The following is a 13,378-nucleotide window of genomic DNA, read 5'->3' on the forward strand; positions in this document are numbered from 1 at the left end:
AAGGCGGACGATCGTTTTGGTGGGGCGGCGGGAAGGTTTCGTCAGGGGTGAGCGCAAAAGGTTGAGGTAATCGCGTCACTATGACGACAAAGCGAACGAGGGATCGTGGCCTTTTCTTCGTGAAGATATCCTCCAGTGTGTGAACTGGTGGATCCCAAACTCACCATGGACGAGTCATCAAAAACAACTAATGTCAGGTCAGTGGGTGTGAGAGGAGAGGAGTAGTCTTGTCTACAATCTTCCAATGCTGTAGTGTCTGTAATTCTACCCAGTTATTTAAAAAATATCTTTAATATATGTTTTGAATTTCCATTTCTACAAAGCAGCCATCTAGCTAGGCTTCGAGTAATGTGGTGTCGCGTAGGACTCATTCAGTCCGGATCACCCCATTTTCTACTCATATTCGGAGCATTTGAGAACATGTGGATATGCCTGTCTAGAGAGACTATAGCAGAGGAGAGGACCGGAGATAGATATTTTCCTTGGTTGGAAAGTAAAGGATGGTTGATAATGATATCCCCTCCCACTCTCACCTGTAGTGTATCGAGGCCTTTCTCCAGATAGCTTCCACACTTGTTCGTCTCTCCGGTCGAGGCATAGAACTTGCTCCACCAATCCATGAGATCCTCCTCCTGTTGGTCAGCGTAATGCAGAGGTCAAAGGTCAGAGGCGGGCTAAGTGACCACAGCTCTGAGCGTATAGACTCTTGGTTTAGGCGTCTAGATCACTGGTTCTCAAAATGTTACATTTCAAGGACCCACCATACTCCATAAACTCGGAGTGTGTTCCATTTGTACACTCTCAGAGTTACAGACCTGTACAGGTCCATTTGGTTCCATTTATAAACACTCAATAAGAACGACCCCTCACTGGGACCTCACTTTGGCCCTTTTCCACCGGTTGGGAACCGGTTCAGTTCAGAACCAGTTTTTAGTCCATGAGCCAGAGCTCCAAAATTGGAACGTTAATTATGAATTGAGTGGGCAAAACCATACCTACTGTATATATTAAATTGTTTATAGGATCAATATAAATTAATATATGATAACCCCTCCAGGAGTAGCTTTTTCATATTTATCACACATTTTGTAATTTTCACCTACAGTAGACCTATACGTGATAGGTGAATAGGTGAAAATATAATTCATAGTTATCACCATGAAACTTCCCCAGTTTATTACTTACACGAAGACAATGATTTATTGTATTACACATTTTCTGAAATTGTAGCCTACCTTTAAATATGCAAAACATATGAAAAAGCTACTACTGTGGAAAGGTTATCATTTATTAATTTACTTATATTGACAATTTAATAAAATAAAATAAAGGTTTGTACTAATCCATATGAAAAGCCCACATTTAATTAATTTATTAATACATTTTTCACATCTAATTCTGGAAGCAGAATTACTGTAGGCACAGCTGTCCCCCATTTTAATCACATTGAATGAAACATTACGTCATCACTACAAATTATACACATTACAATCTAACGCACAATAATTCTACTTAGTTGGGACCCATAGTTTCCATATACTTACCCACTGTAACATCTTAACGCAGGCATCAAAACAAAAACACACGTCAGATATGTACCTTTGAAGCATCGTGAAATCATTTAAAGGTGCAATCCAGTAGTAATACAATGTAATTAGCACAACTGCGGAGGTTGTACTTGGCGCATTAAGACATTCAGACCACTAGTGGTTGAAAAGAGGGACTGCCTTTCTGTAGGCTACACATAATGGACCCGACTTTGAATCCGAGGCAGGACATGCAGGTTACGGATTGTAGCTTTAACTTAGCCTGGCCCCAGACCTGAATGGCTAGCCACGCCCATTAAAAAAAAGATATGTTCTTGAAGTGAAACGAAATGAAAATTCAGACCGAGTGTCAGGCTAGCTTTAACTTGGAGGGAATAAAAGATACAAAGAAGTTGATTTAGTCTCAAAATCTACTGCTCACATGCGTACACACACACACACACACACACACACACACACACACACACACACACACACACACACACACACACACACACACACACACACACACACACACACACACACACACACACACACACACACACACACACACACACACACACACACACACACACACACACACACACACACACACACACACACACACACACACACACACACACACACACACACACACACACACACACACACACACACACACACACACACACACACACACACACACACACACACACACACACACACACACAAAAGACTTACGAGACTTTTTCTGGTCCAACACAATAAAAGTCTGTTCACACTGGCAAACTTAGTGGAGAACTATTTAAAGACACGTTTTGACTGGTTTCTCACAGAAACAACTATTCTGTGTACGTGTGTGTGTGTGTGTGTGTGTGTGTGTGTGTGTGTACGCGCACGCACGCGCACACACACACACACACACACAAGCACGTTGACGACATCCCTGACGCAACAAGGAAACAAAGACAGAGAATACCAGTGGGACAGATCAAACACACACACAGGCGTGCACGCGCGCGCACGCCCCCCGTCTCCACCCTGCAACCTTCAACACTCGAAGGAACAGCAGAGCTTCAAACACGCTCATGACGTGCGCACAACTTTTTCCTGTGTGTGTGTGTGTGTGCAGGCATGGTTTGGTGTGGAATTACCTTTCTCCTACTTCCCACAGATTTAGAATCAGACACACACACATCACGCACACACTCAAATAGATATACACACACACACACACAGTATATGCACTCAAGACACACACACCCCCATGATAAAACTATGGAATCCCTCATGTTTCCACTGTGGACTGGAAATACCAGCACATGTCCAATAAGTAGAACACGAATCGGCTGGTACGCATAAACACGCACTTTGTGTGCACTGCACGTGCACACGGACGCATGCATATACAGTAACTACAACATGAATCGGCTGGCATGTGCACACACTGCACACACATGCGCACATACACACACACACACACACACACAGGGCCGCTCAGACATGCAGACACACACATAAAGAGTCTGGTGTGTGTTAATGTGCCCTCTGTGATTAATCCATGCCAGCCATTGATGACAGGGGCGCCAGAACGCATGTGTGTGTGTGTGTGTGTGTGTGTGTGTGTGTGTGTGTGTGTGTGTGTGTGCACGCTAGCGAGGGTACATATGTGTGCCAGCCGTTTCATGTATTTGTTATATAGTGTATTACATGTGCTTGGGCGTGTGTGTGTTCACCCAACTGTGACTCCTCATTCAAATGGATTAGGGCCCTTTAGTACAGCTTTCCAGACTCTGCGCACACACGCGCACACACTACACACACGAGCACACACGCACAGTGGTTTGCCCCGGGGGTGTGTGTGGGGTTTGCAGTCTATCATTATAGCAGCCAACACTGGGGAAGCCAACCTAACCAACACACTGGCTGGCTGGCTGGCTGGCTGGTACAGCCGACATACTGCAGCCTTTTCGCTGGGACCCTGCCTGGACGTCTGTTCTCACTGGCATTTGTTACTTTCCAATGGCTTCCAGAGGGTCTGATCAATAACACTTTGTTGGTTCTAAGGTCTGTATACTATGCCCTGTCCTCCTTTCCCTCCACACCGTTGCTTATCAACATCGGGTTCCGGGGAACACCAACGGTCCAAAATTAACCCTTTTACGGGGCTGTAACTCAGAGAGTGTACATGGGTTATCTCTGGGATCCCAATACAATCTACACTGTAAGATCTCTCTCTCATGTATGTGGTAAAAGTTGGTGTTTAAGGCTTAGGGGGTTCTCAAACATTTTCACGCCAAGGACCCCCATGTGTACTATTTGGCCACGGACCCCCATCGGAACATGTTTTGTGTCATGTTTTGTTAAAAAGGATTTTGATGCTACATTAACACATTTAGCTGGGGACCCACTAGCTGGTACCCTACCTTTGAGAACCTCTGGTTTAGTGCCGTTGTGTTTGGCCAGAGGCAGACAGATGGCCAGGCAGACAGACAGACATCTGTCTTCACTACCTCACCTCTTAATAAAACAAACACCTCTGCAGCGAGCACTATGACTGTACTGTATACGCGTGCGCGTGCGTGTGTGTGTGTGTGTGTATACCTGTAGGTGCGTGCGTGCGGTTGCATTTAAAGTCTGGTAAAGGTCAACTTAATATGACCAATTGACCTGCATAAATAAAGAGAAGTGGTGAGACCAATGTTTCCTCTCTCCCTCTCCCTCTCTCTATACAAAGGAGAGCTGTAATATTTTCATTGAAGGATGTGAAAAGAAACCAATTAATTGTACTGTGCCAACCGATTTCTCCCAACACACATTTGTGTGTGTGTTGTCACTGCATATGCTGTTGTATCCTACTGACTCACCTGCCAGTGAGGAGCCCCCACCGGGAGGACATAGAGCCTTCGTACTTACTCCTCCCGCCGAAGACTCCCTTTTGACAGGTGCCGCCCCAGCCCGTAGGAATATACATTATGCATTATCCCTGCCCGGCTTCCCTCCCCGAACACGGGCCAATTGTGTTCGCGTGTAGACGCTCGACAATGCCGGATGCACATCGATGGAATCGAACTGAAAGTAAACCTCTCGTGGTGCTTTTCTCCATCACCTGTTGCCAATGTGAACAGTTTTGCAGTCTTGGAAGTATGGAGGGATAAAGAAGATGGAAGACGTGCTTTAGCTTAAAATGTGAAAAATAGAGTGACAGTTGTTGAGACGAGTAAAACAGAGAGAGAAACAAAAGATGGAAGGTGTTTTTTGAAAGGCTGAAGAGTGCTTTGATGATGCACAGACAGTCAGACACAATATGATATCAGTGGTGTAAAGTAACTTATTACATTTACTTAAGTACTGTGCTTAAGTACCATTTTGAGGTATTTTCACTTTGGCACTTTGGCTATTTATTTTCAAAGGATTTTCTATTTGGAATCTTACAAAATGTGACATTCTGCATAATGAGTACTTTTACTTTTGGTCCTCTAAGAACATTTTGAGGCCAATATACTCTTGTACTTTTATTCAAGTACAATTTGAATAGGCCTACCGGACTTTTACTTTGTAACTGTTACTTGAGCATTTATACATGGTGGTATTCTCAAGTACAAATATCCACCACTGGATATCGGTAATGACAATAACAGCAGCGTTGTGGTTTCCCAGAGTGACAGCAGATCATTGTAATGGTAGGAGGTGACTTTTCTGGCATGGTTTAAAATCCCTGGCCTCCGAGATGCTGGCCCGCCCAATCTGCTCTGTGAAGTCCAGAGTTTAAATTGAACTCTGAAACTCTATAGAGGATACAGGATCCTGTATCCTGTGTACTCTACAGCAGTGGTTCCCAAAGTGGGGTCCGGGGACCCCTAGGGGTCCCCAGCTAAATGATAGTTAGGACCCTTACTGTATGGCTCTGTAACTCAGAGTGTACAAATGGAACCAAATGGACCCATACACTCTCAGAGTTAAATTAACTTTGATTTTACATTATAAATTGGGGGTCCCAGAGATACATTATGCATTTATGTATGTATAACATACATAAATGGGGGACCGTAGCCTAATTCAGGTCAAACCTGGGGTCTTCAAAAATTAAACTGGTTGAGAATCACTGCAAGAGCCGTACAAATCTTCTCTTATGGGGGTCCTTGGCATATATTTTCTAATGGGGGTCCACAGGCTAATGAGTGTCAATTTGGGGGTCCTTGACATGAAAAGGTTTGAGAACCACTGCTCTACAGAGGTCAGGATACAGGACAAACAAGCGAGATTGGAATTGATGACACAAAGAGATGGGCAGATACAATTGGAACTGGAACACTATGCAAATTAGCTGATAAATGAGTAGGATATACTCTCTCGCCTGATTGGGTGAAATTGGCAACCCTCCTGAAAACCCCTAGCTGTGACTGAACAAACACCCTAGTACTGTCAAAATATAGAGATGTAACCTTTTAACAAAGCACTCCTGTTTGGACCATAATTATCACTTAATCTACCTTTAATTAAACAGAAACTTTGTGATTTTGAACGTAAATCCCATTGTTCTCTGTGACACCAATGTGTCTAATGTGTGGTTTTACTTGCTGTATAATAAACCATGCCAGGAAATGAAAGGGGGGTTAACAGTGGATGATTGTTATATACCTACATCGAGACTGGAACGAGTGGTGGAGAGGTTAATGATAGCAGAGCTGGTTCCATCTGCAGACTAACACACACACACACACACACACATATATACAGACATACTTTGAGGTTAGCTGGTTAGGGTTAGCCACACACAAGTCACACATGCTACATAAAAAAGCATGGCACTTTTCAACATAATATTGTCGTTGTTGAGCAGAAATGACATTTCGGGAAATACAGTACGGTGGAAGAATGTGTTCCAATGGATCCAATGTCACAAGTTCTTGTTCATTCTTTTCATTAGTTAAGTATAAAACCCACAGACGTATACAGTACCTTAACCACTTTCACGCTTCAACCTTCTGTCCCTTTTTTGAGCATGGAAAACCTTCTGTCCCTTTTTTGATCATGGAAAACCTTCTGTCCCTTTTTTGAGCATGGAATTAAGGACACATATTTCCAAAATAGCAAAGCTTGGCAAACAGTTGAAATATGGAGATACAAGGTTTCTGCCCGACAACGACAAATACAAACAGACAGATACAAATGAAACGTTAATTATTACATTTTCACTGTTAGACACACGCACAGACTACCTGCATTAGACAAAAACACTCCCAAAAATGTTGTTAAAACGCATACTGTACAACATCAACATGACAACTAGAATTAAACCATTCTGAAACGGCTTTCATGGAGTGTTAAACAAATCATAAAAACATGAATGTCGGAAAAATGTGTGCCTGTCAGCCAGGAAGGATTTAACAACTCAACAACTTACCGTTTGTGGTGTGTTCTTTCCACTTAAAAGGATCCCTGGCTAAGACTTATGGCCAAATTAAGAATTATACTGTATTAAGGCATATAATGTATTAGCCAGGGTACCTTTTAATGCAAACAACCAGAACTAGTGACAAATAATCACACTGTGATTAAACTACATTATAAAATTACAATGTATTACAATACTTGCCCTAAAATATACTATGATTATTAATAGTTATAAAGCATTATGATTATTAATGGCTGCTATAACGGTAATTACACATGCACTAATTTAGGTGGATTAGAATGTGTTATGTTTATAATGCATTATAGACCAACTTGGTTTAGAACTTTGTTTAGACCTTTGTTAATGTTTCAGCTTCACACAGTTGATGGCTGCTCAGCTGGTGAGGATGAGCGCTTGAGAGAGCCGTTAGTGGCTAAGTGTCTTGTTCAAGGGCTCTTTGACATTTTTCCTTGCTAGCTGTTAATGCCGTTTGACCGTGTCATTAGCCCGGCCGGCCATAACGGCTTACCTTTGATCTGTTGCACACAGAGTATGTAATATGTTTTCATTTTATTGTTGTGTCACGGTCAATTAATTTGCTTTTTCTCTCGTTTTAATTAAATGTTCTCTTTTTCCTGCCCTGTGTGTGCAGCCCATTGGTTGGACCTTGGTCTTGGGAAATGTGTTATATAAATACAGTTTGATTTGATGTAGACATTGGCGAAACCGACGACGGCCTCTCTACACCTCGGCTCTGACCACCCCGTCCGGCCGTGGCCGAGTAGCAGATGGTAAAGGATGCCAGCCAATATGGATCCCACGTACGTTTCCAACTGCGTTCCGCTTACCATCCTACCACTTTGAACCTGCATGTGTAAGAGTTTTATTTTCTCTGTCTCTCAATCTCCCATCTGGCTGACAGTTCTGTGTGGTTATAGTAGAAATAAGACTATTGTATACGTACGTCTCTGGTGGGGACACGGACACACACACACACACACACACACACACACACACACACACACACACACACACACACACACACACACACACACACACACACACACACACACACACACACACACACACACACACACACACACACACACACACACACAGACTGTCACAACAAATCCACTGACTGGTGACATCATACGCCTGCATCACCAGCTCACACAATGCCCCAACCCCCACCACCACACACACACACAGTTAATGTGTTGGCAAAGCAATTCACATGATTGTCAGGGCATAATGTATACACATACTTCAAAACCTAACTTAAATTTCACATGCGCACAGCCGTGCGCGCGTGACACACACACACACACACCATCATGTGACGTCAGCGGGCTCTGCCAGCAGACATTTAGTGCGAGCCATGGGGGAGAATCCGAGACATGCTAATAGCATGGTTGTATTGATGCAAGGCCTGTGGAAACGGCGTTAAAACATTGTGTATGCGAGAGCTGGAGGAGGGCAACGCAGAGTGCCAAGGAAACTCTGAGAGTGTGAGGATTGAGCCTTATACTGAGCCATTCTAAAGAAGTGGTTCACTAACGTTATACTGAGCCATTCTAAAGAAGTGGTTCACACACGTTATACTGAGCCATTCTAAAGAAGTGGTTCACACACGTTATACTGAGCCATTCTAAAGAAGTGGTTCACAAACGTTATACTGAGCCATTCTAAAGAAGTGGTTCACTAACGTTACACTGAGCCATTCTAAAGAAGTGGTTCACAAACGTTATACTGAGCCATTCTAAAGAAGTGGTTCACAAACGTTACACTGAGCCATTCTAAAGAAGTGGTTCACAAACGTTATACTGAGCCATTCTAAAGAAGTGGTTCACAAACGTTATACTGAGCCATTCTAAAGAAGTGGTTCACAAACGTTACACTGAGCCATTCTAAAGAAGTGGTTCACAAACGTTACACTGAGCCATTCTAAAGAAGTGGTTCACAAACCTTTTATCTCCAGAAGTGGTGAACGTGGGCCGGAGCTATCGGAGCTAGCGACCCTTTAATACCTGACCCCCCGGAGCGGACCGGAGCTGTCAAAATACAAACGGACGTTCATCTGCCTAAGTTATGCGTGCAAATGACCGGATATAGTAGGCATGATCTCTACTACAACGAATCCAGCATCGTTCAAAACATGTTTCTGGTTGGCTCAACCTGGCTGACAGCGTAATACTTAGTTCTGAATGGTTCAGAACGAAAAAGAAAAAAAAACAAGAAACTAGTAAATGCCAACTGTTTTGAGAAGTCACAGGCAGTCACTCAGAAGAATGCAATAAAAAAAATATATAAGCAAAATGGCAATGCAACCAACAGTAGCTCAGCTGTTTAACCCTCTTGTGGCCAAGCCTAATTAACAGTGGATTGATTCTTCAGCCAGCATTTTTCAAATGTTTAATTTGTCTTTTTAATGCCAATAGAAAAATCCGCGATATACACACTATATCTCATTCTGACGGGGCAAGACCATAGTATTGGGACAATCAGTCCTGATGGTGGCGGTAACGTCACCATTTTGCCGATTCTGACCAAAAGGAGCGAGTGAACGATGACCACATCCGGTTAGGATCAAAATATCCGGCAGTAGCTTTGCTAGTGTGCCACAATGAAAGATGTCCGGAATGCTAAGCTATCATCGTAATTTTCATAACTAAGTCAAATTAAGCTCTAATCAAGCCCAAAACATCGCATTTTACGCAGCGATGCATGCGCGATCACGCGCGTGAGCGATCGACCGTGCACACGCGGATTTTCGGCCGGTTTTAGGAAGATTACATCGGCCGTTAGCCAAATTAGCTAAAAAATGCTAAATTTTGCGACAATAAGCTCCCGATTATTGGGAATCAATCGATTACGTCAATTACGTCAGTGGCCATAAGGGATTTATTGATTTCATTACGTCAATTACGTCACTGGCCATAGAGAAAAGAAAGAGTTGAAGAAGCTGATAATGTCGTTAAAGACAAAGTTGTAAAAACAACCAAGAGACCAGAGTTGCTTGACACAGAGTGAGACAGATGGCAAGAAGAACCGACAGCAGGACCCGGACCAGCACCAAGCTCAGGTAATAATGATGATAATGATAATAATAATAGTAATAATATATCAGGAATTTTATAGCACTTTTTTAAGTACTTTCTAAGCACCTGTCTTATAGGTTAGGTATAGCTGTGCCAAAATGCAGTTTTCTATGCATTTCAGCGCCCAAAACGTTTTCGGCCGCGGCGCGTCCGGGAGGCATCGCATAATGTAATTTCTGGGAGCTCCTGCAAGAACTCAAAGCCACTGTCACCACTGATCTCGAGGCCCAAAAGAGAAATTACCCCGGGGACCCGAACTAGTGAAAATAGCACATCTAATAGCACCCAACGCATCGTGATGTGACGCGTTGTGAGTTTGTGGATCGGCCATTTTCACCGATTCTAGTGTAGGATTCTCTTGTTTTAATCTTTTGAAATAATTAAAAAAAACGAAAAAGTGATAGGCTATTTTACTTGTGACCCACAAATGTGCCCCGTCACAGTGTTTGGAAAACACTGTTCTAAAGGGTGCGTTCAGACTTGGATGGTTAGAGCGGCACGATTACAAACTAAGTCAATGCAAAGACGAGAATTGGGCGACCTGGCGCGGTACAAATGGGATGAACCGAGGCCAATATATAAATGCAGTCCTGAACGTAGCTTTAGGCAGTGCTTCTCACAGTGGGTGCCGTGACGCAAGTCCAGGGGTGCCTCAGAACACTTTGATCACTTCAGTTTACCCACTGGAACCCTCTGTACTTAGTAAGACAGACCAAACCTCACCAAAAACAAACAAACAAAAAAAAACGTTTTTGGTAAAATGTTCCCCCCACAATAGGGATGCTGGGGTTCAAGTGGTCAAATGTCAAGTATGAAGTTATTTTCATTCTGTAATGGAAACCACTATTCTCTCAGGTTTTCCTAGCTTGTGACACATACTGTATCTTAGGGGGAAGATTATACTACACATTTAAATAGCATAATATGACATAAATATATAAAAGTACTTCAAGTATAAATTAAATTCAGGGATGCCTTAGGCCTACAAAAAAGGGTTTGAGAACCACTGAACTAAGGTTCCACTTTTACACTTAAAAATAGTCTTTTTCACATACTCCCCCCTCTCTCTCTCTCTCTCGGATTTCTGGTGTAAACCGATCTCCCAGCTGAATTTCGCCTGGCGTCCTCAATTCCCTGTCATAACAACACTCTCAAATACCACAGTATCAATACAAACAATGCACGCGTGTGTGTGCGTGCGTGTGTAACCAGAGAGATTTGAACAGGGATTACTTGGATAGGAAAATAGTTTCCATGTCCCTCTTGTTCCAACCTCACTGGTGTCCTTCATGGGTGAAGAGACAGCGAGAGAGAGTTGAGTTGGCTCTCTGTACTTGGTGAGCTCTTTTTTTAACAATCTACACCAAATCTCTTCACCATACCATAAACTGCAGATCTACAATGTCACATTGAGAGAGAGAGCCCTAACCTGACATGTTATTACATTACACTGACTGAGCCCAGTCAGTGTAATGTCTCAATGATATGCAGATTGCTAATACAATCACAATATGACAGGTAGAAAAAAAAGACGGGATAATTCATTTTCCTCATTCACATGAAGTAATTCACTGCCTACTGGCCATGTGCTTTGTACTTTTGTTTTGGAATGTTCAGCCGTATCAAGGTTGAGTGCCCTCCATGCATGCATATGATTATAGCAAATGACAGTATCAGTACGCTAAACATGTTCAGGTTGACATCAGTGACTGGATCATGTGTTCACTGATCCAGCCACCACTCCATGTGGACACAACTACTGCAACACCTGTATCACACAACACTGGGACAGCGCCCATGCGTGTCAGTGTCCACTATGTAACAAAAACATTCCTTATGAGAGACCGGAATTATACTGAGCAAAACCTCCAGCACGAACCAAGAACCTGCTAAACTAGAGTCTCCCGTGATGTCTGTACAGAGACCCAGATGAAGGCCTTGAAGTCGTGCCTGGTGTGTCTGACCTCCTACTGTGAGACTCACCTGGAGCCTCATCAGAGAGCCACAGCATTGACGCAACACCAACTAGTCGACCCTGTAAAGAACCTGGAAGACTTCATGTGTAAGAAACATGACAGACCTCTGGAGCTGTTCCGTAAGGCTGACCATCTCTGGAGGACGGATGTGAAGGAAAAATGGCTGAGCTGGGGAAGAGAGGCTGAAATTCAGCAGATGATCCAAGAGAGACAAGATAAGATTCAGGAGGTCAAACATTTAGTAGACCTCAACAAGAAAGATGCAGACAGAGGGATAGCAGACACACAGTGTGCAGGTCTTCACTGATCTGATCAGCTGTATCAAGAGAAGCCAGGCTGAGCTCATTGATGTGGTTGAAGAGAAGCAGAAAGCAACTGGTGTTTTTTTAGGAGTGGCCAGAGAGTCCATCGACAGGAACGGAACAATCACACTGAGCCCCAACAATATACTGGACTATCCGGTTAAGAAATGGAAATGAGTACGGGGCTAATGCTGAGTCTGACCCTGATGTCCTCCTCCCCGTAAGAGAGGTGGTCCAGAAAGTGGAAGTGTTTGGGGATTATGAGGAGGGTCTGGTCTCCTTTCATGATGTGGAGACGAGAGTTAATCTCTACTCTTTCACACCTGCATGACTGTAGAAAGGCCAGGTACCACACAAGCCGACTTCAGATTAAAAAAATAATAATAATCCTGCAATGTTACTGGCTACTGTCTCCTCTTGGAGGTCCAAATGCTTTAACACCTTCTCCCCCCACAGCCGGGTAGAGCCATTGGCTGGGTTTCCCCAAAGAAATGTTGCGTTGCACGTAGCTTGAACACACCCCTCTAGGCATGGCAGCCAATCAGACACTATGTCCTTTTTTGGGAAACACTGTCAAACACAACAACATAGACAAATAGATCACAACCTAGACTAGAGCAGGGTTTCTCAACCCGTGGGTCGCGACCCCTCGGGGGGTCGCCAAATTATTTTGGGGAGTCCCCAATTTATAAAAAAAAAGAAAAGAAAACTGAATGGCTGGAAAATGGAAATGAAGCGTTTACATAGTACACATAGTGCATGTGTAACGTGTGATCTGCGTTGTGTTGTGGAATAATGAAGTTCCGGACGACTTCTCTCTTTGTTGACACTGCAGTTTAATCTGGTAAATACACAGACGTATCTGGTCAGTTTCTGTCTGTGTAACACACCCAATCCTCAGCACGTCATGGGCATGTCTCATGTTAGACTGACCAAATCAATAAACATACCGCACAGTTTTCAATGAAATAACAACACAATGTACCTGGTAAATACACAGACGTATCTGGTCAGTTTCTGTCTGTGTAACACACCCAATCCTCAGCACGTCTATAACAGAATTAACAGTGTGACC

General features: G+C 43.3%; 1 protein-coding gene across 8 annotated transcripts in view; it reads right to left on the minus strand.

The window, feature by feature from the left end:
* Positions 1-13,378, minus strand: part of dysf (dysferlin, limb girdle muscular dystrophy 2B (autosomal recessive)) — a 115,512-nt gene that overhangs the window by 34,151 nt on the left and 67,983 nt on the right. For 7 of the 8 annotated variants that reach the window (XM_079490868.1, XM_079490867.1, XM_079490863.1 and 4 more), the window contains 2 exons: positions 6,172-6,231; positions 534-632 (listed from right to left, as the gene is read on the minus strand). In XM_079490868.1, the coding sequence (XP_079346994.1) occupies positions 534-632; positions 6,172-6,231 (159 nt within the window). The remainder of the gene's footprint in view (positions 1-533; positions 633-6,171; positions 6,232-13,378) is intronic. The other variant, XM_079490866.1, reaches the window with a different exon arrangement.

The sequence above is a fragment of the Electrona antarctica genome (assembly GCF_951216825.1).
Source record: "Electrona antarctica genome assembly, chromosome: 21".
NCBI lineage: Eukaryota > Metazoa > Chordata > Actinopteri > Myctophiformes > Myctophidae > Electrona > Electrona antarctica.